This window comes from Thalassophryne amazonica, chromosome 1, assembly GCF_902500255.1.
Source record: "Thalassophryne amazonica chromosome 1, fThaAma1.1, whole genome shotgun sequence".
Lineage (NCBI taxonomy): Eukaryota > Metazoa > Chordata > Actinopteri > Batrachoidiformes > Batrachoididae > Thalassophryne > Thalassophryne amazonica.
The window spans coordinates 42,430,310-42,452,450 of record NC_047103.1 but is presented as its reverse complement, the minus strand read 5'-3'; the positions used below and the strand labels follow the sequence as shown (position 1 = coordinate 42,452,450).

The 22,141-nt window shown below is 39.5% G+C and overlaps 2 protein-coding genes across 2 annotated transcripts; one reads left to right on the top strand and one right to left on the bottom strand.

The window, feature by feature from the left end:
* Positions 1-4,021: 4,021 nt before the first annotated feature.
* zic1 (zic family member 1 (odd-paired homolog, Drosophila)) lies at positions 4,022-6,518 on the bottom strand. The gene is made up of 3 exons (XM_034168697.1): positions 4,989-6,518; positions 4,522-4,685; positions 4,022-4,270 (listed from the first exon to the last, which is right to left on the bottom strand). Exons 1-3 carry the CDS (start codon positions 5,947-5,949, stop codon positions 4,073-4,075), a joined length of 1,323 nt encoding a protein of 440 aa, XP_034024588.1. The 5' UTR covers positions 5,950-6,518; the 3' UTR covers positions 4,022-4,072.
* A 2,031-nt stretch (positions 6,519-8,549) lies between these two features.
* zic4 (zic family member 4) lies at positions 8,550-13,321 on the top strand. Its single transcript, XM_034168688.1, has 2 exons — positions 8,550-10,386; positions 12,685-13,321. The coding sequence occupies exons 1-2, from the start codon at positions 9,222-9,224 to the stop codon at positions 13,122-13,124; spliced, it is 1,605 nt and encodes a 534-aa protein (XP_034024579.1). The 5' UTR covers positions 8,550-9,221; the 3' UTR covers positions 13,125-13,321.
* The last annotated feature ends 8,820 nt before the right edge of the window (positions 13,322-22,141 follow it).

Genomic DNA, 22,141 nt, shown 5'->3' with positions numbered 1-22,141 from the left:
CGCAATCCTCCGCCAACACTAGGTTCCAATTCCACAAATTTGTACCTTAGAAAACATTTTCAAGGTCAAAGTCCTGTTAGAAGTGACTTTTCATAAACTAAATTTTACTACCATATATAGATCAAAAGGGCTATTCAATGTTAAAATCGACTATCTGCTAAATCCGCAATGTGGATCAGGTGCGCATCAGACTTAGCCTATTCATTGAAAGTGACAGTTTGCATCTCATTGTCACAAATGAGAGTGATTGAGGCACTTATGATTGAGATATAATGAAAAATGTACACCAAATGGGCTTTTCAATATTAAATTCAAATGTCCACAAAATCCACAGTCTGGATCAGATCAGGATCAAATATTGCAGGTAATAGTCAGTGCCAGTCTGCTCCTCACTTTCAAATGTGAGTGTGATTGGGGGATGTTTGATTAATATATAATGTAATATATACATTAAATGGAGTTTTCAGTGTTACATTTAAATGGCCACAAAATCTGTAATCTGGATTAGATTCAGATCAAACTTTATGCCTTCCAATAAAGGAAGGCGTAAAGTCCTACATATCCTACATAAGAAAAGAAGGAGATTTTTTGACAGAGTTATGAATTTTGAAAATTTGTTCAGTGTTAAAGATAGGGATTTTTTTTCCAATTTTCTAAGATTTTTCCTGTCTTTGCCCTTTGACCTATGACCTTGAAAATGTAATCAGTTCTTGCCAATATAAATCCTCAGTAAAAAAAAAAATTGTAATGATATATGAAAAACTGTGGGTTCCAGGCTGTTCTCAAACAGACAAACAAACAAACAAACAAACAAACAAACAGGGGTGATAGCATGACCTCCTCCAACTTCATTGGTGGTGGTAAATATAGCACAAATCTGGATTAAAATCACACTTCTGCTCTCATTGGTGGCTGTTTTGGATTTTGAATAATGAACAAGCTTGGAGTTGGTCATATTAATTTAGAATGTTGACATGATTCAAAGTTTGTAATTATAATCACTAAAAAGGCCAATTCTTCATTTTTTAAAATTATTTCAGAGCGTAAACTGCGAGGATGGTGAACCATTTTCTGTGATCTGTATGGACTGTAAATGGAGAAGGTGGCTGAGGTTTGGATTGCTCCATGCCCACAGCCTGCCAAGAAACGCTTTTACGGCTGGTGATACGACTTCAGAATTCTCCTTCTGCCAATAAAACAAAGTGGCCTTGACTCAAATTTGACCCTTTTGTATTATACTCTTAAAGTCAGCAGATGGAGGCTGCAGGATAGCATCTTATGGAAGTTATTTTATGACCTGCAGCCCTTTTTTTTTATTTGTTAATTTCAGAAGATAAAGATAGACATTGCATGCCCATCTCTTGTACACAGCAACAGTTAAAACCAACTGCAAGTGTTTAAATTAATAGATTTAGTTCTCATTGATTGATGGAGACTGGGCACCCTGATCAGTGCTGGCAAAAAAAAAGGCTCCTCATCCATCAAATGGCATGGATTATATCTGTTTATAATCTTGGACTGGATTGCACGTGACACTGGGTGTAAATTCTTTGATGCTTTGTGCATGGGAAGAGTGAGCGACAGAGAGAGAGAGAGAGAGGGGTGCATTTATTTCTGCACATAGAAAATATTTCAAATAAGAAGCGAACGGGAGCTCAGCAGGGGGGAATGCATGAAAAATGCAAATATGGCAAATATGCAAGTGTGATTTTTGCTGCAGCATGTGTGATATCTGATGCACAGAGTGTCTCTACCTTGGTAACAAACGTCACCGGCTCGGTTTACTGGCCACAAGTGCTGCTTATAAATATTCATGAAGCTGGCGCCTGCGCTTTGGCCTGTATCTGACTATTTGTCGTTTCCACAGTAAAGGCGAAAATACATTTAAACTGGATGTCGAATCTCCCCGCGACCCGAGCTTGGATAGCGGTTGAAGATTAGTGTGTGTGTGTGTGTGTGTGTGTGTATGTGTGTGAATGTGTGGTGTGTGTGGATGTCAAATCCGCATCAGGTCATATAGGATTTATGTTCAACAACATGTAAATGTTAAAGCTTATGCATTATTATGATTATTATTATTATTTGGTCTGAGGGAAAAGCTTGTGAAAAAAGTGGAAAAAAAAAAAACATTTCTGCCCATAATGAGAAAAACAACCAAAGCAAATCCTAAGACAATAAAATAAATGAAATTTTCTACATTATTAGAACTTCAGAATAATTTTAAAGTGGGTATCCATCTCTGCCTTTCTCTGTGCCATCGCATTTCTATTTAAATATGAAAAATACTTTGAACTTGTCCACTTTAAACTATTTATATTTGTAGTTGCATCTTTCTAAAATTATATATGTATTTTTTTCTGCAGCAGTGAAGCCTTAGCACTGGAACCTACAGACAGATAGTGTTAAATAGAGTCGAAAAAGTCATTTTATTACCATCCTTCATTTATCTCCAAATGTAATAGCCCGTGAAAAGAAAATATGAATACATTTTAATACATTTCAGCAAATCATCTGCGATGGTGGGAGTCGAGGATGTTTTCTGCGTGTGTGTGTGTGTGTGTGTGTGTGTGTGTGTGTGTGTGTGTGTGTGTGTGTGTGTGTGTGTGTGTGTGTGTGTGTGTGTGTGTGTGTGTGTGTGTGTGTGTGTGTGTGTTTATTTATTTATTTATTTAGCGCTGATAAAAGAAAGAGGGGTGCGCGCACATGCCTGCGCTGAAAGATTTTTTTCCCCCCTTGGCATTAAAATTTCTAATTCTTTTTTGAGCTGCACACTGACACATCGTGGCTTCGTTAACACATGATCGGTGCTGATGTGATCTCTGCCTAATGGTCCGGCTGTCTGCTGCTTGGAACAATAGTAGTGGTGGTTTCTTTTTTTTTGGGGGGGGGGGGGGCGATTCCTCAGCTTTCCCTTCAAATCTGTGAAATCCAGCAAATGCAGGAAAATTAAATAAATTACCTTTGGAAAATTCGATTCCCGAACAATTAAGTAAAGCAAACTACACCGTCGTGATTAATCGATTTCATTTGCACATCACTGGAGGCTAAAGAGCTGGGTGTTAATTTCTGAATTAAAAAAAAAAGCTAGAGAGGGAACTATTTGCTGTCAGAAACAGCTCCCTTTAAATTAAATGCCTTAAAAATATTACGTAACTACACAAATAATTAAATGCGAAAATGCACGAAATGTTTGATGCACCCTTATATGTAAAAAAAATCACCCATGCGTAAATGAAAACAATAACGCATTGCATTATTGTATTTTTTAATGCTTTTAATATAGTACGAAATGTATCCAAACATTTTTTTTGTAAACTAAATTTGACATACGAGCGCATTTCTCCATAAATACCGATCATTTCTAACATGTTACCGGTCCTTTACATGCGGATAAATATGGAAAATTGAGCTACTTACATGTAATAATAATAATAATTAATTAATAATAATAACACTTCCTTTCAGACAAAGCATGTGACAAAGATTTTTTTTTTTATATTTATCACGTACATAAACAGGTTGACACGAAATTTCAGGCTTTCACTACACGATTTTCTCGACATGACATTAAATAACAACACTGTGCTACTCAAACTAGACCTTGGACGAAAATGTTGCACTGAATTGGGCTACAAAAGCACATTAATACTAAGAGTCGGTTAAGTCGACGTGTAGACTGTAGTAATACTGAATAATTCACATTTGGTACACATCTATGAACATTCTCTTCAAAGAAGTCATCGCAATATTCTTAAAACCATCTCATTTTTCCATATATCTAGGGAGCACAATTTCACAAATCCCCTTCGATTATTTACAAAATAAAATATTACATTTTTATTCCCCAACTTGGTGATATGTACAAAAAAAAAAAATCAGCATGCTTTTTGAGATCTTTTCAGTGAGTTTCTCGGTAAAAATACAGAAAATAACTTCGTTTTGCATTCTGATCGCTTTAGGCCTCCCGTCTTTTCACAGTCCGTTTCTGACTTTTATCAAAGTCTTTGATTCAGTCAATCAGTTTTGTTTTGTTTTTTTCTTAATGCTGCAGTCTTTGTTTCTCCAAAAATATTTACACGTACCATTCATTGAAATTTGACGAGAGCGCGCTGTGGCTGCTGGTGTGGTGCACTGCTGAGGCTGCTGGTGATATGGAGCTGCTGCTCTGGTTCTCTGTGGACGGGGACACGATGGTCGGAGGCGTGGAGGATTCGTAACCTGAACTGGCCGCTGGAGAAGGCTGTGATCCCGGATTGGTAGATTCGTGGACCTGGGATAAGGAGCGTGGGGAGGAAAATAAATAAATCGGCATTTCCTGTTTGCGAAAGATATGAAAAAAGCTGCAAAATCTAAAAAGAATGCAAGCATAATACAATAAAATTTAAATTAAAATGATTTAAAAATCCTACATCTAAATATATTTCATCCTGCTTTGCAGCAGCTCAAAAAACAAGCCAGAAAAAAAACAAACAAACAAAAAAAACAAAAAAATACAAATGCAATAAAAAAATGTACTTTTACCTTCATGTGTTTGCGCAGGGAGCTGGGGTGAGTGTAGGACTTGTCGCACATTTTGCACAAATACGGTTTGTCCGACGTGTGGACGTGCATGTGTTTCTTGCGGTCACTGCTGTTTGCAAATCGCCTGTCGCAGCCTTCAAACTCGCACTTAAAAGGCTTCTCACCTTAATAAATAAAATTTTAAAGAAGACAAAAAATATATATAACAAAACCCATTAACATTGCAGTATTTCAAAATCCATATCATATTAATTATTTTGCACGTTTTAATTTTAAAGTAATATACAACACAATTTGCTCTATTATCTTTGACAGGTTAATTTTTTTTTTCTTTATAAGTGCGTCGAATTAATTTCAAATGTATAATACAGTACAATAATTAATTTCTACACGATGACAGGCTGCAGCTGCCTAATGAATAATAATTGGTTGCATGCACATTTTCAGTATGAGACGGTTCGTCTTACCGGTGTGAGTCCTTTTGTGTATTTTAAGATTTTCCGATCGCGCAAACACTTTGCCGCATCCCGGGAACGGGCACGGAAAAGGCTTTTCTCCGGTGTGCACTCTGATGTGATTTACAAGTTTATATTTGGCTTTGAAGGGCTTCCCTTCTCTGGAGCAGTCCTCCCAGACGCAGACGTGGTTAGTCTGCTCCGGTCCTCCCACGTGCTCCACCGTCAGATGGGTCACCAGCTCGTGCATTGTACTAAAAGTTTTGTTGCACGACTTTTTGGGGTTCGTCAGCTGCTCCGGCTCGATCCACTTGCAGATGAGCTCTTGTTTGATGGGCTGCCTCATGTATCGGAAGAAGGCCCCCGCGCCGTGGTGTGCGGCCATGTTCATGTTCATGGGGCCGTAGCCGTGCAGCTGGGTCGACGCGTAATGGTCTGACCGCGGGCTGGTAACGTGGCCGTACTGGTCGGCTCGGCCGTACATGTCCCCCGAGAAGCCGAGCCGCATCTGGCTGTTGACCACGTTGGAGGACGCGTGGCCGGTCGCTTGCTCGTGCAGCCCCGAGAAGAGCAGGTGCCCTGCTGCATCCGAGTGTCCATGTGGCCCTGCGAAACTCCCAGAGGCGAACAAACTGTGCTGCGCCCCGGCGGCGTCCCCGAAACCCCGATTTCTGAAGAGAAAGTCCCTGGTGGAGTTGAAAGCCGCTGTGGAGTAGGAGCCAACGTGGGTCGGGTGGTGATGGTGTCCCAGCGCGGCCGCCGCGTAGCCGGGCGCCTGGGAGGAGAACGCAGTCTGTCCGGACCCGATGTCGTGGGAGCTGTGGTTTATTTTGAAGGCGCCCATCCCATCGGCGAACGGATTGATCCCCAACGCCACTTCTCTCTCTGTGACTTCGCCTGTTGAGTGATGCCGCGAGGAGCCGAAAGTAGTGACTCCTATGGTGGGATACTGCGGTCCTGCGTCCAGGAGCATCTTCAGTCTAGACTCGCCGAGACGACTGAGAGCGCAAATGAAAAAATCTCGCGCAGATATTCTTCCTCCTCCTCTCTATCTCTTGGACCTTGCTCGACTGAAGAGGAAAAAAAAAACTGAAATCCACCGATTTTTCTGTTGACTTTTCAACGCGAGAGGAATCCCCCCGCACCGCTCATCCGATGCGCACGCAAAAAAGCTCGCGTATACATACGATATTGTCTTTTGCGGTTTATCTTCCTGTGGCGCAACTTTCACCTCCTCAGTCAGGCGGTGAGCTCCAGACTGATAGTCGCAATCATTCCTGCAGATAAATGAATTGAAAAGACAACACAGTCCAACCCTGATGAATGGGAGTGGATGGAGGGGGAGGTGTCACGTGGCACTCAAGCCGCCCGCTCATTGGCGGAACCCCCTTTCCCCCCCAATAACATCCACTCACCAAATAACAATCCGGCGGTGCAGGGCCCACGTTTCTATTGGCCTCTTTGCATCATCAATCCGAGATATTGTGAGATTGCTGACTGTGAATTTGGTTAAAAGGCTGAATAAGAGCAAAACAAAAATAAATAAATAAATAAAAACAGGGGAAAATAAAGTTGAAGCACGTCTCACAGCCACAAAACCCAAAGTGTCATGTTTGGTTTGAATGTTATAGCAACCAACATAACCCCGCAGCTCTCCTGAACCCTGAGGTTGTCCGTGTCATCACTCCCTCTAATTATCACGTAATATTTTTGTTTTAGTCCGCCCTATCCTCTGCAGCTGCGCTTCTGCTCTGCAGCCGCGTCCGTTAAGCGCATACCTGGAACGCAGAGGCCGCTGTTTGACTTGGAGCTGCTGATTCCGCCATCACGGTTTTGGCTGCGCTTATTTGCAACTTTACTTAGTTTGGAGGGCCAGTGGTGCATAGCTGCCCTGTGCGTAAAACGTTGTGGGTTGTCGAAGTTATCAAGTGGGATTTGTGGCAGCTCTCTGCAGGAACCTCCGGCTGCTGGAGTTCAAAGCCACATGCACGGACCTGCCATGTGAACCACTGAAACATCTTCTTGGCTGCAAGCTCCAGCTGCAGCCTTTGGAGATCAGGGTAGCTGTTACTCTCTCGGCTTTAATACTTGAAGTACCTCTACTTTGTCAAATTTGGAGGGGATCTGGCAACAGGTTGAGAAACGGTAAGCATGGGATAATTATTCAAAGAGGGTGGAGTCCAAAGTGGGCATTTGCAAGAAGATTAATTTATATAAAGTCACTCGTGCATGTGCGTCTCATTCTAAAACATAAATGCGTAAAAAGCTTGTGTTGATTTTAAAATGTCTATTAAACATTTACAGCGAATTTGTCTGCGCTCAAACCGCCAAAACGGTGTTTTATAAGACCCGTTTGCAATATTCACATGTTTTGTTTTTTTTTTGAGAGAGAGAGCGAGAGCTTGTACAAGTCCCCTGCTTACTAGTTTCCAAGAATGCACCCACAACGCTGACCAAAATAGCACTTCAAAAGTTTTGCATTACGCACTCGAAGGCTGCAGCTGTGCACCTTATGAAGCGCACCCGTAAAAAGACCATTTAGCCATTTCAGTAAACGGCTTTTTGGACGTTAAATATTTTTTTACGTGCTGGACGACGAAGTAGTTACTGTAAACAGAATAAAATTTCGTCTAAAATTAATTTCCTCATTAAAAAATGATAGAATTGTGTCTTTGTAGCCAACACACTAATATTGTTAGTGCGAGTTATTCTCGTTCTTGACTCATCCCTTCAGGCAAAAATAAATAAATAAATAAATAATGTAATGCTAAACTCAATTTCTAATCAACAAATTCATATGGAAAAAATGTGAAAATATATTTATGTTGCACATTATATTTCTTGCAATGTTCACGTGATTTTAGGGCACCATCTAATATTCAAACTGTTGAACACATTTCCAGTCAATGCGCCACCTGTTTTTGTGACATGTTTATCTCTTCAGTGATGTTCCAAACTAAAATATCTCCCCAAAACACACCAGTTTCAGGTCAACATAAACGACCCACCTCTTTAGGTGTGTTATAAGGATTCACAGTAAATAACGAATGTGACAAATAACTTCCCCGTTCATAAGATTATGTACGTCTGCGCTTAATCTGAAATTGTATCTTTATTTTTGAGCACAAACGTTCTTTAAAAGCTTTTTAAATAGTTTTTATGAACTATTTAAACATTCAACCCGATGCTAATATTTAAATTAAAGTGGAAAAATAGTCCATATAAAGTTTATGGTTTGGATACTTACGCCCGCATTCGTCTTATTTACTTTAAATGTGCATCACTTCCTGTGACCCTCGTGCACTGCCGTCCTGGTATGAAGTAAAATTACCGCGGATCATAACAACAGGTTCCGTCCATTACTGTTTTTTTTTTTTTCCCCTCCTTCGCTCGGGACAATGCACGCAGCTCGCCTTGCTCACCAGCGCTGTACCCGCCGAAGACTGCAAAAAACAAAACCAACGGTACATTGAGGTTTACATATTTTCCAAACGCGCGCAATAACGGTGTGCACGGTGGATTGTTGTTGCTTTTTTGTTGTTGTTTTTAACTCCCACGCGCCGAGAAATTCTCACACCGCAGCCGAGCTTTTGGCGTGCGTAAAAGTTGTGCGTAAAGCTCTCCTGGACGCGAAATGAAGAGATCACCGAGTTATTTACGATCCTTGAAACTTTCATAATGACAATACGCGCGCTCGTGCGCGACACATGGCGTTTTGATCCCACAATCAAAGTGAGGAAATCGCTGTTTCACAGCAGCGCAGCTTCTTTTTTTTCGCTCCCACAAAGGAAGTGTATATCTGGATCAACTTTTAGGACTTTTATTGTACAATAATCTTTGCATAACAACTGTTTCTTCTTCTTTTATTTTTTTTTTCCTTCTCTCTCCCCCCGCAAGCGTCACCTCAGGCACTGCGCATGCGCGCTGGCTGCTCGCTGTCAACGAGACATTTTTCTTCACGTTGGAAACTGTCACTGGTGACGTCAATCACCGAGCTCTGACCAATTAGAGCACAGGATGATTGTTTAGCTCCACGGGCTGCAGCGCCTACCATGAATCTCTATTCAGTATCAAAGCGTCCTGCTGCTGCCTCTCAGCCGAATGGGATTCCATTGTAGTCTGCAGATAGACTTAACTTTACAAACTTTTTTTTCATTTTATTTGTTTTCCCATTGCGATTAAAATATATTTGTCATCATCATTATTATTTTGCCTGCTGTCAAGTTATTCTAAAATTAGGAAGTAATGAGCGTGGATGCATTGGGAAACCCCGTGATGGACCCTACGTTTTCCAAACGGAACACGGCGCTGAGATTAGTTGACTTGGCAGGGGCGCACCACCATCACCATCATCACCACCATACCCCTCAGAGCGTGACAGGCTTCCCGGGGTTCAGCAGCCATCCACACTCAATGGCTCACTCGCACCCTGGGGAGATTACTGCGGAACCCCGCCTGGGGCCGAGTCCATTCGGGCCAGAACACATGGGGCACTCCGCGGCCCTCAAAATCAGCCCAGCCCATCATTATCCCCACCACCATCACCACCACCACAATCATCATATGGCAGGCCACAGTGAAGTGGTCTCCAGTCAAACGGGAGCGTTTGGCCCGGTTCAGGCGACATCGGTGCCATATTCTATGTCTCACACGGCCCAGGCTTTATCCGCAGGTAGGGACTTCCTCATCCGGAGAGATCTGACAGCTCCAGCCATGCCCGTACTGACTGACCAGACTGCTGGTTCAGCCTCTCACCACGGAATGCTTGTCTCAACAACAGGTAGCTATCCGGGACACTACGGCCATCACGCCGACGCCGGGAGCCTCTTCTCCGGACTCCATCACGACCAGCCGTCCGGCGGATCCATGGGTGGCCAAGCGCTGAATGGACAAATCAGGTTAGGACTACCTGGAGAAATGTACGTTCGGTCTGATCACCTGAGTCAAGTGGCGAGCTCCAGGGCTGATCCGTTCTCCGCTTCGCCTTTGCACGGCTATGGCGGTCTGAATCTGAACATGAACCTCGGCGCGCACCATCACCACCATCACCACCACGGAGCCGCCGGCGCCTTTTTCCGCTACATGAGGCAGCCGATAAAGCAAGAGCTGATCTGCAAATGGCTGGAGCCGGAGCACTCGCCGAAGAAACTTTGCTCCAAAACTTACAGCACCATGCACGAGCTGGTTACGCACGTGACGGTGGAGCACGTCGGAGGACCGGAGCAGGCGAACCACATTTGTTTTTGGGAAGAGTGTCCCAGGGAAGGCAAACCGTTTAAAGCCAAGTACAAACTGGTAAATCACATACGAGTACACACCGGGGAAAAGCCGTTCCCGTGCCCGTTCCCTGGCTGTGGGAAAGTGTTTGCAAGATCCGAAAACCTCAAAATCCACAAAAGGACGCACACAGGTCAGTATATTCCCGTGTTGGAATATTCGTTTTTAGTTTGAAAATGTTTATTCAGCTTTTAGCCACTGACACTTGGCTGACTCAGTGAACTCTGCTGCTTGCTGCCAGTTGCATATTCATGTTTTGTGAAGGTTGACATACATTATGATGCAGCGTTTGACGGTTCAACCTCTTGTTTACAGCCACAATACAAAAGTTTAACTCAGCTTTGTAACACACACACACACACACACACACACACACGCACACACACACACACACACACACACACACATATATATATATATATATATATATATATATATATATATATATATATATATATATATATATATATATATATATATATATATATATATATATATATATATATATATATATGCATGTACGTGTGTGTGCGTGTGCGTGTGTGTACTACTTTTATCCTGCAGCACGCAGCTGATTACACAATTTCATATAGTATTGCACTATCTATTCATTTTTCTATATATTAATCCTTTTCTGGAACTGAAATTTCAGTTTGAACAAGCATGTTATATTCTTTTTCCTACTTGTCCAAACTTTATTTGATTTTAATTTAATTGCATAATAGTAGAAACAATGAAAAAGTCTGGTATGTCCACACTTTTTGAATGATTTTGAGTGTATATATATATATATATATATATATATATATATATATATATATATATATATATATAGCTTCCTACTGTTTATTGAAATAATAAAAACTACCAATAAAATATGGGAATATTAAAAATAATAATGATTTACCTTTAAGCTCTAAACCTGTTTTATTTTTGTTCATCCCTTAAACAGGGTACTGATAGTGCTGAAGAAAATATATGGCAGGTATGATGAATTATAAAAACAAAAATTATGAACAAATAATAATAATAATAATAATAATAATAATGAACATGCTTTCTTGTCTTCAAGCAACAAGTTCAGAGTGCACCAACAGGTTTCCAGCTGCTGTTTCTGATTTTACTGTGTGTGTGTGTGTGTGTGTGTGTGTGTGTGTGTGTGTGTGTGTGTGTGTGTGTGTGTGTGTGTGTGTGTGTGTGTGTGTGTGTGTGTGTGTGTGTGTGTTTCTTTAAAGTTGTAATGGTCTGTGTGACCTGGTGACATGTTGTGGATCTGAAGGCCTCAAAACGTCCAAATGAAGCCACTTTTCTCTTACACACCAGCACTTCCCCCTCTATGTATTATTCATATAATTTGCTCACATTACCTAAGTACAAATCTGTTAAATTATTTCTGTGCATTGGTTCCCGAGGGGCCTGCTCTTTGGTATCATGTTTAAAACCTATCCCAAAGTGTGCTTATGACTGGTGCTGCCCCTGGGGTCTGTTCCTCAACGCTTTCTTGTACAACACTAATATCCTTGATTGGCTCTTTCAACCCAACAGCTGAAGGTCAAATTGATATTCAAGCCGCTAGTGTAATTAGACAGAGGCAATTACATATTCTCAAAAGCTTTAATCGTAGCAGGAAAAATCAGCAGCGGATGATTTCCGCGTAATTTATTCAGATTGTCTTTTTCTGCCTTGTCATAATCAGGTAGAAATACTTATTAAGACACAAAATTGCGGCTGTATGGGCCATAAACATGCAGATTCAAATAGCAGAAAGCTGTTTTATTTTTAAGTTAGTTATAGGCTCCCTGGTTTCAGGTACAATCAAGAGGATTTTGTTTGCACCACACCTTCATGGTGCAGTTTGCAACTTTGGGTTCAGTGCAAATACACAAAAATCTGGAAAATATTTGTAAAAAAAAAAACATTAACAATATTTAACATTCATTAAAGTGACCGGATTTTTTTGTTTTGTTTTTGTATTCGATGCAGTAAATTTATTTTTAACAATCAAAAATATTAAAAGGTGGTAGCTCCATTCACAGTAAATTTTGCACAGTAAAATTTACTCTGCTGGGATAACATTTGGTCTCATTCCAAATAGAGTTAAATATACTCTATCACAGTGCTAAATCAACTCTGTCACAGTGTAAAATAAAGTATTATTGGAGTAGAAACACTTGGATTTGACAAGACGGTAGACCTGATTTCACTCTATAGTAGAGTGTATTTTACTCTTTTTAGACTGGGAACAAATGTTATCCTGGCAGAGTATATTTTACTCTGCAAAATTTACTGTTGCAGCAAAAAAAAAAAAAAAAAAAAAAAAAAGTGATTACATTGTGTAAAAAATCATCAAAATATACTGCACGTCATATTTATATATATATATATATATATTTAATTCTTAATATTGGTATTTGTTTGACTGTGTTAACAGGTGAGAAACCCTTCAAATGTGAGTTTGACGGATGCGACAGACGCTTCGCCAACAGCAGCGATCGCAAAAAACACTCCCACGTGCACACCAGCGACAAACCGTACAACTGCAAAGTGCGAGGCTGCGACAAGTCCTACACGCACCCGAGCTCCCTGCGGAAGCACATGAAGGTGCACTGCAAGTCCCCCCCGCCCAGCTCGGGCTACGAGTCCTCCACTCCGTCCCTCGTGTCCCCTTCCTCGGACTTGGGCCGGGAGCCAGCGGCCTCCTCGGTGCTGTCGGAGCCGGCGGGAGCCTCCCAGCCGGCCAATTTGAGCGAGTGGTACGTGTGCCACAGTTCAGGTGCCAGCGGAGCGCAGACACCACCCAGCGGGCCCTCCACACCCGACCCGGCGGAGGAGCCTCCTTACAGACACCCAGAACCGAGGGACGCGTTTTAGCGCAAAAGCGAGTTGACATTTGGTGCCTAAAATAGCGCATGCAGGTCCGCGCTTTGCGGATGAAGACACAGCATGCGCAAAAAAAAAAAAAAAAAAAAACTTACAGACGTTCAAAGAATTTATTTTCAAAGCTCTGCTTGGCTCGGTGCCGACAGAGAACTGACTGGGTCCCCGTGTAAACCCGCGCGACTGTGTGCTTCTTTTAGGTTCCATGAATGGGTGTCAGAAGATTTTGTAAATTCAACTTTTTAATTTATTTTTCAATCCGATTTTGTATGATCGAACCAAAGTGCATGTTTGAAGTTGGAGGAAAATGTACATTTGTAAATCTGTGTAAAGTTTCGATGTGTTGATGTTGATAGTTTTGTAAAGGGACGTGTCTTTTTATTTTGTACAAACATTTTAAGTGTGCAGCGCCTGTGCAGTTGTTTCTTACGCCTGTTTGATATACACGTGAAATGATCAATGTTTTACCAAAAGTGGGCATTTTTCTGTGCGTTTTGTATCATTGTCGCCAATAAATTCTTTTTTTTTTTTTTTTTTTTTTTTTTGGATATGGAGCAGCACTCAAATACGTACCGAATTGCCTTGTGATTTTGTGAGTATTTTGAATAAATCTTGTATATGACGAAACTGAACTCGTTGCTGCTTTTTTTTTTTTAGGTTACGCGGTGCGTCTTTACGCATCGACTGGACGCGAAACCCAACGTCCGCTTTTCTCTCAGCGAGTCACATAAAAGTGGCCAAACTCAAAGAGGTTTTTCTTTTCTTTCTCTCTCTTTTCCAGATTTAAGGGTCTTAATTTGTGCAGTTTTGCTTGTCTCGCTCTCTCAGCTGAGCCGCGCGCTTTGACGCGCACTTTGATGAAAGGCTACAATATTCTGATCCAGACTTCAAAGAACGTTTCGTACAAAGAGCCGCTTTTTTTCACGACGGTGAATCCTCATGGTGAATTAAGATTTCTATAGCAATGGCCAAGTCAAACTCAAATGATATGGGGCCAAGTCCGCGCGCTCAAAAGGCCGCTCTAAAGAATGTAATATTTGCTTTCCATGGGGTAGGAAACGGTAATCTGTGTTCTTTTATACCGCGGACTAAAGAAGAAAAATATATTCTTTTGCTCCAGGCCTACTTTACGACAATCAAAGAACAGGCCGCGAGAATAGACGCCTCTGAGTGGATAAACATATCCATAATAATATTTTAGGCTGCCCGGAAGACTTGCTTTCCTTTTCTCTCTCGTTTTGTTTTATTTTTTGGTTTTGTGTGTGTGTGTGTGTGTGTGTGTGTGTGCAAACTGTTTATTTTAAGGAATGTTTTCAAAGTGCTTTTGTTTAAAAAAAAAATATTCCTGCTCTTGGAAAATCTAAATTCCTGCCGTGGAGGCTGAGGAAGGAGTTGGCGCACAAGAGTTTGTGCGCAGTGCAAGAGGCGCAGCGGAAAGCAGGCAAATTTTGAACTCTCTCCCTCTTATTTAAAAAAAAAAAACGTATGTTTTTAAAAACTGCTTATTGTAAACGTTACTTAAATTCGTTTATGCAATGCATGTATTGTCTTATTTCTTTCTTTCTTTATGGTCCTGCAAATGTTTGAGATTCCAAGCAATCTATGCCGAATATGTTGTCTGTCAATCAAAAATATAATTACTTTGATATAACGCAATTCATTTTGGGAGATGAGGTCCATCAATCTCGTTTTTCTTTTTTTGTATTAATCCACTTTTGTGGTGCAAAAATGTCAACATAGCGGTGAGAAATCCATCTTTTGTTTTTTTTTTTTTTTGTTTTTTTTGTGCTGGTGGTGGTGGGGGGTCTCTTTCCACCAGACAGATTTCGGGGCAGGTTTTGGGATTGGATGCACCCCAAAAGATGATTTGGCGGGAGTGTGCACTTTAACGAGTGCTCTTCCTCAGCGGACTTTCCAAATGAAACAGCTTTCTTGTTGCGGGTTTTTATTTTTATTTTATTTTCGTTTTTATGGATGGGGGGGGGGGGGGTGCTGACAACATTCCCAAAATTACATTTAAAAATACATGTTACATAAACACATTTTGACTGTTAAAATATATTCACTTAAAATATATGCATGTATTAAAATGGGGCGCTTTTCGTGACGAGGACACGAAAAAAATCGTGAGACTGCAGGCTGATGTGTGTGTGTGGGTGGGGGGGGTAAGAGGTGCATTAAAAATAAAAATAAATTAAAGACATTTAAAATGTTATTATAAAGTTCCATTTTGAGAATGTTTTGCTTGAAATCAGAAACATATTTGGCGCCAAAATTGCTTTAATGCGCGCACTGTCACTCTGACGTGTTTGCATACATAAAACAAATAATTGTGATAGTGCAAAAATAAACAAATACAGAAATAAATTCAAAGGCTGAGAAGTCATACTTTGTGATTGGTGACGTCAGCTGTTACCAGCTCTGAGGTAAAAAAAAAAGAACAGGTGTTCAGTGTGTATGTGCGTGCGTGCGTGTACATGCACGGCAAATGAGCGCCACAAAGTGAGTGAGTGAGTGAGTGAGTGAGAGAGAGAGAGAGAGAGAGAGAGAGAGGTCAGAGCTATGTTGGACAGGAAATGCAAAAACACTTTGAGCAGAGGATGCTTAAAATAAAAGACAAAAAAAGTGTATTGACCTTCCAAGGCGCACTAAAAAAAAGGAAAGGAAAAAAGAAAAGAAAAAAGAAAATGAATCCATTTGGTTTGTGTGGCTGCGGCAGCATCCTGAGGCCCATCTGAGTGTGAAATATCATTTCTTTGTAAAATAATGGAGGCGGTAATCCTACTTCCTGAAACTGTCCAGCGTTATTGAACAAAAACCCTTTTAATAGGGGGATTAGCAGTCTGGGAGTAAAAGCCTCACCCACCCACTCTCACCCCCCTCCCCTTCCCTTTGCATGCACGCCCTCCCCGCGCACTAACACCATCAGCACCTCCACCAGCAACCAGGTCATAATTATCAGCAATGAAGTGGCCGAAATTGGCACAAAAACTAAAGACACACGCACAGACATGGAGACAGGTGCAGCAAGACACAATGTCAAAAACAAAATAAATGAAACAAACGAACAAAATATAATGCATGGGATTCCTGATTGTTATAGAAATGCATTTTTTACACTAAAGCCCCCTCCCCAAAAAATCTAAATGTCATCTCATCATCTGTAAAGGAGCATTACACTTAATTTTTTTAAACGAGTGTGCAGAAGTGAGGTCACAAGTCAAATTGTGCAGAGACTGAAGACATATGAATGCTGTCTGTCTTAAAGTCTCATTTATTAATTTTTTTGGTGACATATTCAAGTTATTACATAATCGTATATAAATTTTACACTTTCTTAAATAGCAGTTTTAAGAATCACCAAGCTGCTTTTGGAACCAAATCTTCAATTTTTCTACATTTAGAAATTTGGCAGTTAAAAAAAATGATAACGTCTTCATTAGTTGTGTATTTACCAAATCAATTTGGAGAACCTACACCAGTTAAAGATGAGCCTATCTATCTATCTATCTATCTATCTATCTATCTATCTATCTATCTATCTATCTATCTATCTATCTATCTATCTATCTATCTATCTATCTATCTATCTATCTATCTATCTATCTATCTATCTATCTATCTATCTATCTATCTATCTATCTATCTATCTATCTATCTGTCTATCTGTCTGTCTGTCTGTCTGTCTGTCTGTCTGTCTGTCGATCTGTGTATCTATGTGTGTGTGTGTGTGTGTATGTACAGTCTTCCATGAGTTTCTGTCATAAAGATTTATGACAACCTTTAAAAGCAAATTAACTGTATTTCGCATATAAAACAGTGCAAGCAGAGTTTTGGCAGGTTTACAGAGACGCCCCCTGTGGCAGCAGTTGTACATAACAAGCAAACGTCACATAAGTCACTATAAGGTGGCAGGAGGCCTTATGGGACCCCCCCGGTTCCCCTACAGTGACACCCCTGGTTTTAAGATTACTGTCATCCACAGATTTGAGGAAACAAAGTTATTTGGGTGGCACAGATGAGAGAATCGGCCCGCTGGTATCCTATAGGGCCCAACACGGATCTCTAACAACCTCCACATTATGCTGCAGAATGTGCCACATACTTCACACCTGCACTCTGAATAGCAGCTCCCTTTCAGTGCACGATACGCCTGTTGGCCTGGGTCTCAAAGCAGCTGCATGAATGAATCAGAGACCCGCTTATTTGGTTTCTTTTGATCTGAGATCTCAGTCTCTCATTTGATCCTGCAGCCTGAAGTGAAGAGTCTTGTTAGCAGAGCCATACGATGATTTCTTGTTTTAACTGCAAGTATTGGAAACTCAGCTCAAACACACGTTTATTGGAGCACAAGAGTCACATGTAGGGGAACACTGATGACACAAGTCCACTTTTCTTTTCTTTTTTTTTTTTTTACAATTATTTACTATTTTGCACCCAGTATCAAGTAGAAGACAATAAAGACTTCAGAATTAAAAATGAGTCCAGTGCAAGGAGTTATTATTGCAGGTATGGAGTTATGTTGCTGTTTGGAGACTGATCATAAAAGCATCATGCAGACAAATGGATTCTGTTTAGCTGTGCACTTGGTGTCCAAACATGGAGACTTTAACTTTCCTATGACGTGCTTGATTCATGTGTGATGTCCAAATCGGGCTGGTTTGGGGGACAAAATTCAAGGTTATTTCAGTGAATTTTACTCTTTTTGTCCAACTAGAGAGGTTTGGAATTGTGCACACATAAATGTGCCTGATTGATAATGTCATTCGCACACTGAGCCAAACTAATTGAAATTTAATGATTGTATTAATGTACAGAATATTTTTTTAATGTTGATTGTTTGGTTGATTGAATGATTGCACTGTGTCTTTAAAAAGTCACACGGAACATCGGTACTAATGGTTCATACCAACCATTTTGATATTTTAACCCAATATATTTGTCCATCATGTGACTGGTAACTCATTTTAAAACTAAATAATTAGAACAGTGAAGATTAAACATGTTTTACTGCCTTCCTGGATGCCATTTATTTCATTCACTTTTGTCAGTTATTGAAATGATTTAGAATGGCAGCTATTCATCTTTATAAGGTTATTTGGTTGGTTGGTTGGTTAAATTCTCTACATGATTGCAGCACGTGAACAAATCATTAAAACACACAGACAAGGAGCTTTGTAGTACTTGTAAAACTATGTGATTTCAGGGCATGGGGAAGTGATGGTCTAATGGTTAAGGTGTTGGGCTTGAGACGAGAAGATCTTGGGTTCAAATCCCCGCCTGACTAGAAAATCACTAAGGGCCCTTGGGCAAGGTCTTTAATCCCCTATTGCTCCCGGTGTGTAGTGAGCGCCTTGTATGGCAGCACCCTGACATCAGCGTGAATGTGAGGCATAATTGTAAAAGTGCTTTAAGCATCTGATGCAGATGGAAAAGCGCTATATAAATGCAGTCCATTTACCATTTTAATGATACCAAGAGGGCTGAAGTATCAGCTGATATTAGCCAAATGACACTCAAGAACTGCATAGTTTGAAGATAAAAAAGACTATTTCTTTTCATGTTATCATTCAGGTTATCCTCGTAAAAAGGCATAGTAAAATGTCCACAAAGTAATGGACAATCATTCATTCATATCCCACACACAGTATTTGTCAGCAGGAAGGCTGCACTCACGTGATTGTAAAAAAGATAACTGTTCTTGTGAGAAAAAAAAGCCTGACTAGTATTTACTATCCTGCAAGCATCTATAGTTTCTCTCTCTCTCTCTCTTTGTGTGCGTGTGTCTGTGTGTCTGTGTACATGCACTCACTCACGTGCATGCATGCTTGTTGTGTCTGTGGACATGATGACTCAAGACGTCGGGACAGATTTCCTTCAGACTTGGTGGGAATATTACTTGGATAGAAATGATTAGATTTTAGAGTAGTTTGGTTAAAGGTGAAAAGTCAAGGGAAACATGGTCCAAAAAACTACTTTTCTTTTATATCTCAACAACCAAGATACCTAGATGGATCAAACATGGTGGGAATATTATTTGGATAGAACTCATTAGATTTTAGAGTAGTTTGATTAAAGGTGAAACGTCAAGGGAAACATGGTCCAAAAAAACTACTTTTCTTTTATATCTCAACAACCAAGATGCCTAGATGGATCAAACTTGGTAGGAATATTATTTGGATAGAAATCATTAGATTTTAGAGTAGTTTGGTTAAAGGTGAAAAGTCAAGGGAAACATGGTCCAAAAAACTACTTTTCTTTTATATCTCAACAACCAAGATGCCTAGATGGATCAAACTTGGTAGGAATATTACTTGGATAGAAATCATTAGATTTTAGAGTAGTTTGGTTAAAGGCGAAAAGTCAAGGGAAACATGGTCCAAAAAACTACTTTTCTTTTATATCTCAACAACCAAGATGCCTAGATGGATCAAACCTGGTAGGAATATTACTTGGATAGAAATCATTAGATTTTAGAGTAGTTTGGTTAAAGGTGAAAAGTCAAGGGAAACATGGTCCAAAAAAAATGCTTTTCTTTTATATCTCAACAACCAAGATGCCTAGATGGATCAAACTTGGTAGGAATATTACTTGGATAGAAATCATTAGATTTTAGAGTAGTTTGGTTAAAGGTGAAAAGTCAAGGGAAACATGGTCCAAAAAAACTACTTTTCTTTTATATCTCAACAACCAAGATGCCTAGATGGATCAAACTTGGTGGGAATATTATTTGGATAGAAATTATTAGATTTTGGAGTAGTTTCGTAAAAGGTGAAAAGTCAAGGGAAACATGGTCCAAAAAACTACTTTTCTTTTATATCTCAACAACCAAGATGCCTAGATGGATCAAACTTGGTGGGAATATTATTTGGATAGAAATCATTAGATTTTAGAGTAGTTTGGTTAAAGGTGAAAAGTCAAGGGAAACATGGTCCAAAAAAAACTACTTTTCTTTTATATCTCAACAACCAAGATGCCTAGATGGATCAAACTTGGTGGGAATATTATTTGGATAGAAATGATTAGATTTTGGAGTAGTTTCATAAAAGGTGAAAAGTCAAGGGAAACATGGTCCAAAAAACTACTTTTCTTTTATATCTCAACAACCAAGATGCCTAGATGGATCAAACCTGGTAGGAATATTACTTGGATAGAAATCATTAGATTTTAGAGTAGTTTGGTTAAAGGTGAAAAGTCAAGGGAAACATGGTCCAAAAAAAACTGCTTTTCTTTTATATCTCAACAACCAAGATGCCTAGATGGATCAAACTTGGTAGGAATATTACTTGGATATAAATCATTAGATTTTAGAGTAGTTTGGTTAAAGGTGAAAAGTCAAGGGAAACATGGTCCAAAAAAACTACTTTTCTTTTATATCTCAACAACCAAGATGCCTAGATGGATCAAACTTGGTGGGAATATTATTTGGATAGAAATTATTAGATTTTGGAGTAGTTTCGTAAAAGGTGAAAAGTCAAGGGAAACATGGTCCAAAAAAACTACTTTTCTTTTATATCTCAACAACCAAGATGCCTAGATGGATCAAACTTGGTGGGAATATTATTTGGATAGAAATCATTAGATTTTAGAATAGTTTGGTTAAAGGTGAAAAGTCAAGGGAAACATGGTCCAAAAAAAAACTACTTTTCTTTTATATCTCAACAACCAAGATGCCTAGATGGATCAAACTTGGTGGGAATATTATTTGGATAGAAATGATTAGATTTTGGAGTAGTTTCATAAAAGGTGAAAAGTCAAGGGAAACATGGTCCAAAAAAACTACTTTTCTTTTATATCTCAACAACCAAAATGCCTAGATGGATCAAACTTGGTGGGAATATTATTTGGATAGAAATCATTAGATTTTAGAGTAGTTTGGTTAAAGGTGAAAAGTCAAGGGAAACATGGTCCAAAAAAAACTACTTTTCTTTTATATCTCAACAACCAAGATGCCTAGATGGATCAAACTTGGTGGGAATATTATTTGGATAGAAATGATTAGATTTTGGAGTAGTTTCATAAAAGGTGAAAAGTCAAGGGAAACATGGTCCAAAAAACTACTTTTCTTTTATATCTCAACAACCAAGATGCCTAGATGGATCAAACCTGGTAGGAATATTACTTGGATAGAAATCATTAGATTTTAGAGTAGTTTGGTTAAAGGTGAAAAGTCAAGGGAAACATGGTCCAAAAAAACTGCTTTTCTTTTATATCTCAACAACCAAGATGCCTAGATGGATCAAACTTGGTAGGAATATTACTTGGATAGAAATCATTAGATTTTAGAGTAGTTTGGTTAAAGGTGAAAAGTCAAGGGAAACATGGTCCAAAAAAACTACTTTTCTTTTATATCTCAACAACCAAGATGCCTAGATGGATCAAACTTGGTGGGAATATTATTTGGATAGAAATTATTAGATTTTGGAGTAGTTTCGTAAAAGGTGAAAAGTCAAGGGAAACATGGTCCAAAAAACTACTTTTCTTTTATATCTCAACAACCAAGATGCCTAGATGGATCAAACTTGGTGGGAATATTATTTGGATAGAAATGATTAGATTTTGGAGTAGTTTCATAAAAGGTGAAAAGTCAAGGGAAACATGGTCCAAAAAACTACTTTTCTTTTATATCTCAACAACCAAGATGCCTAGATGGATCAACCTGGTAGGAATATTACTTGGATAAAAATCATTAGATTTTAGAGTAGTTTGGTTAAAGGTGAAAAGTCAAGGGAAACATGGTCCAAAAAAACTGCTTTTCTTTTATATCTCAACAACCAAGATGCCTAGATGGATCAAACTTGGTAGGAATATTACTTGGATAGAAATCATTAGATTTTAGAGTAGTTTGGTTAAAGGTGAAAAGTCAAGGGAAACATGGTCCAAAAAAACTACTTTTCTTTTATATCTCAACAACCAAGATGCCTAGATGGATCAAACTTGGTGGGAATATTATTTGGATAGAAATTATTAGATTTTGGAGTAGTTTCGTAAAAGGTGAAAAGTCAAGGGAA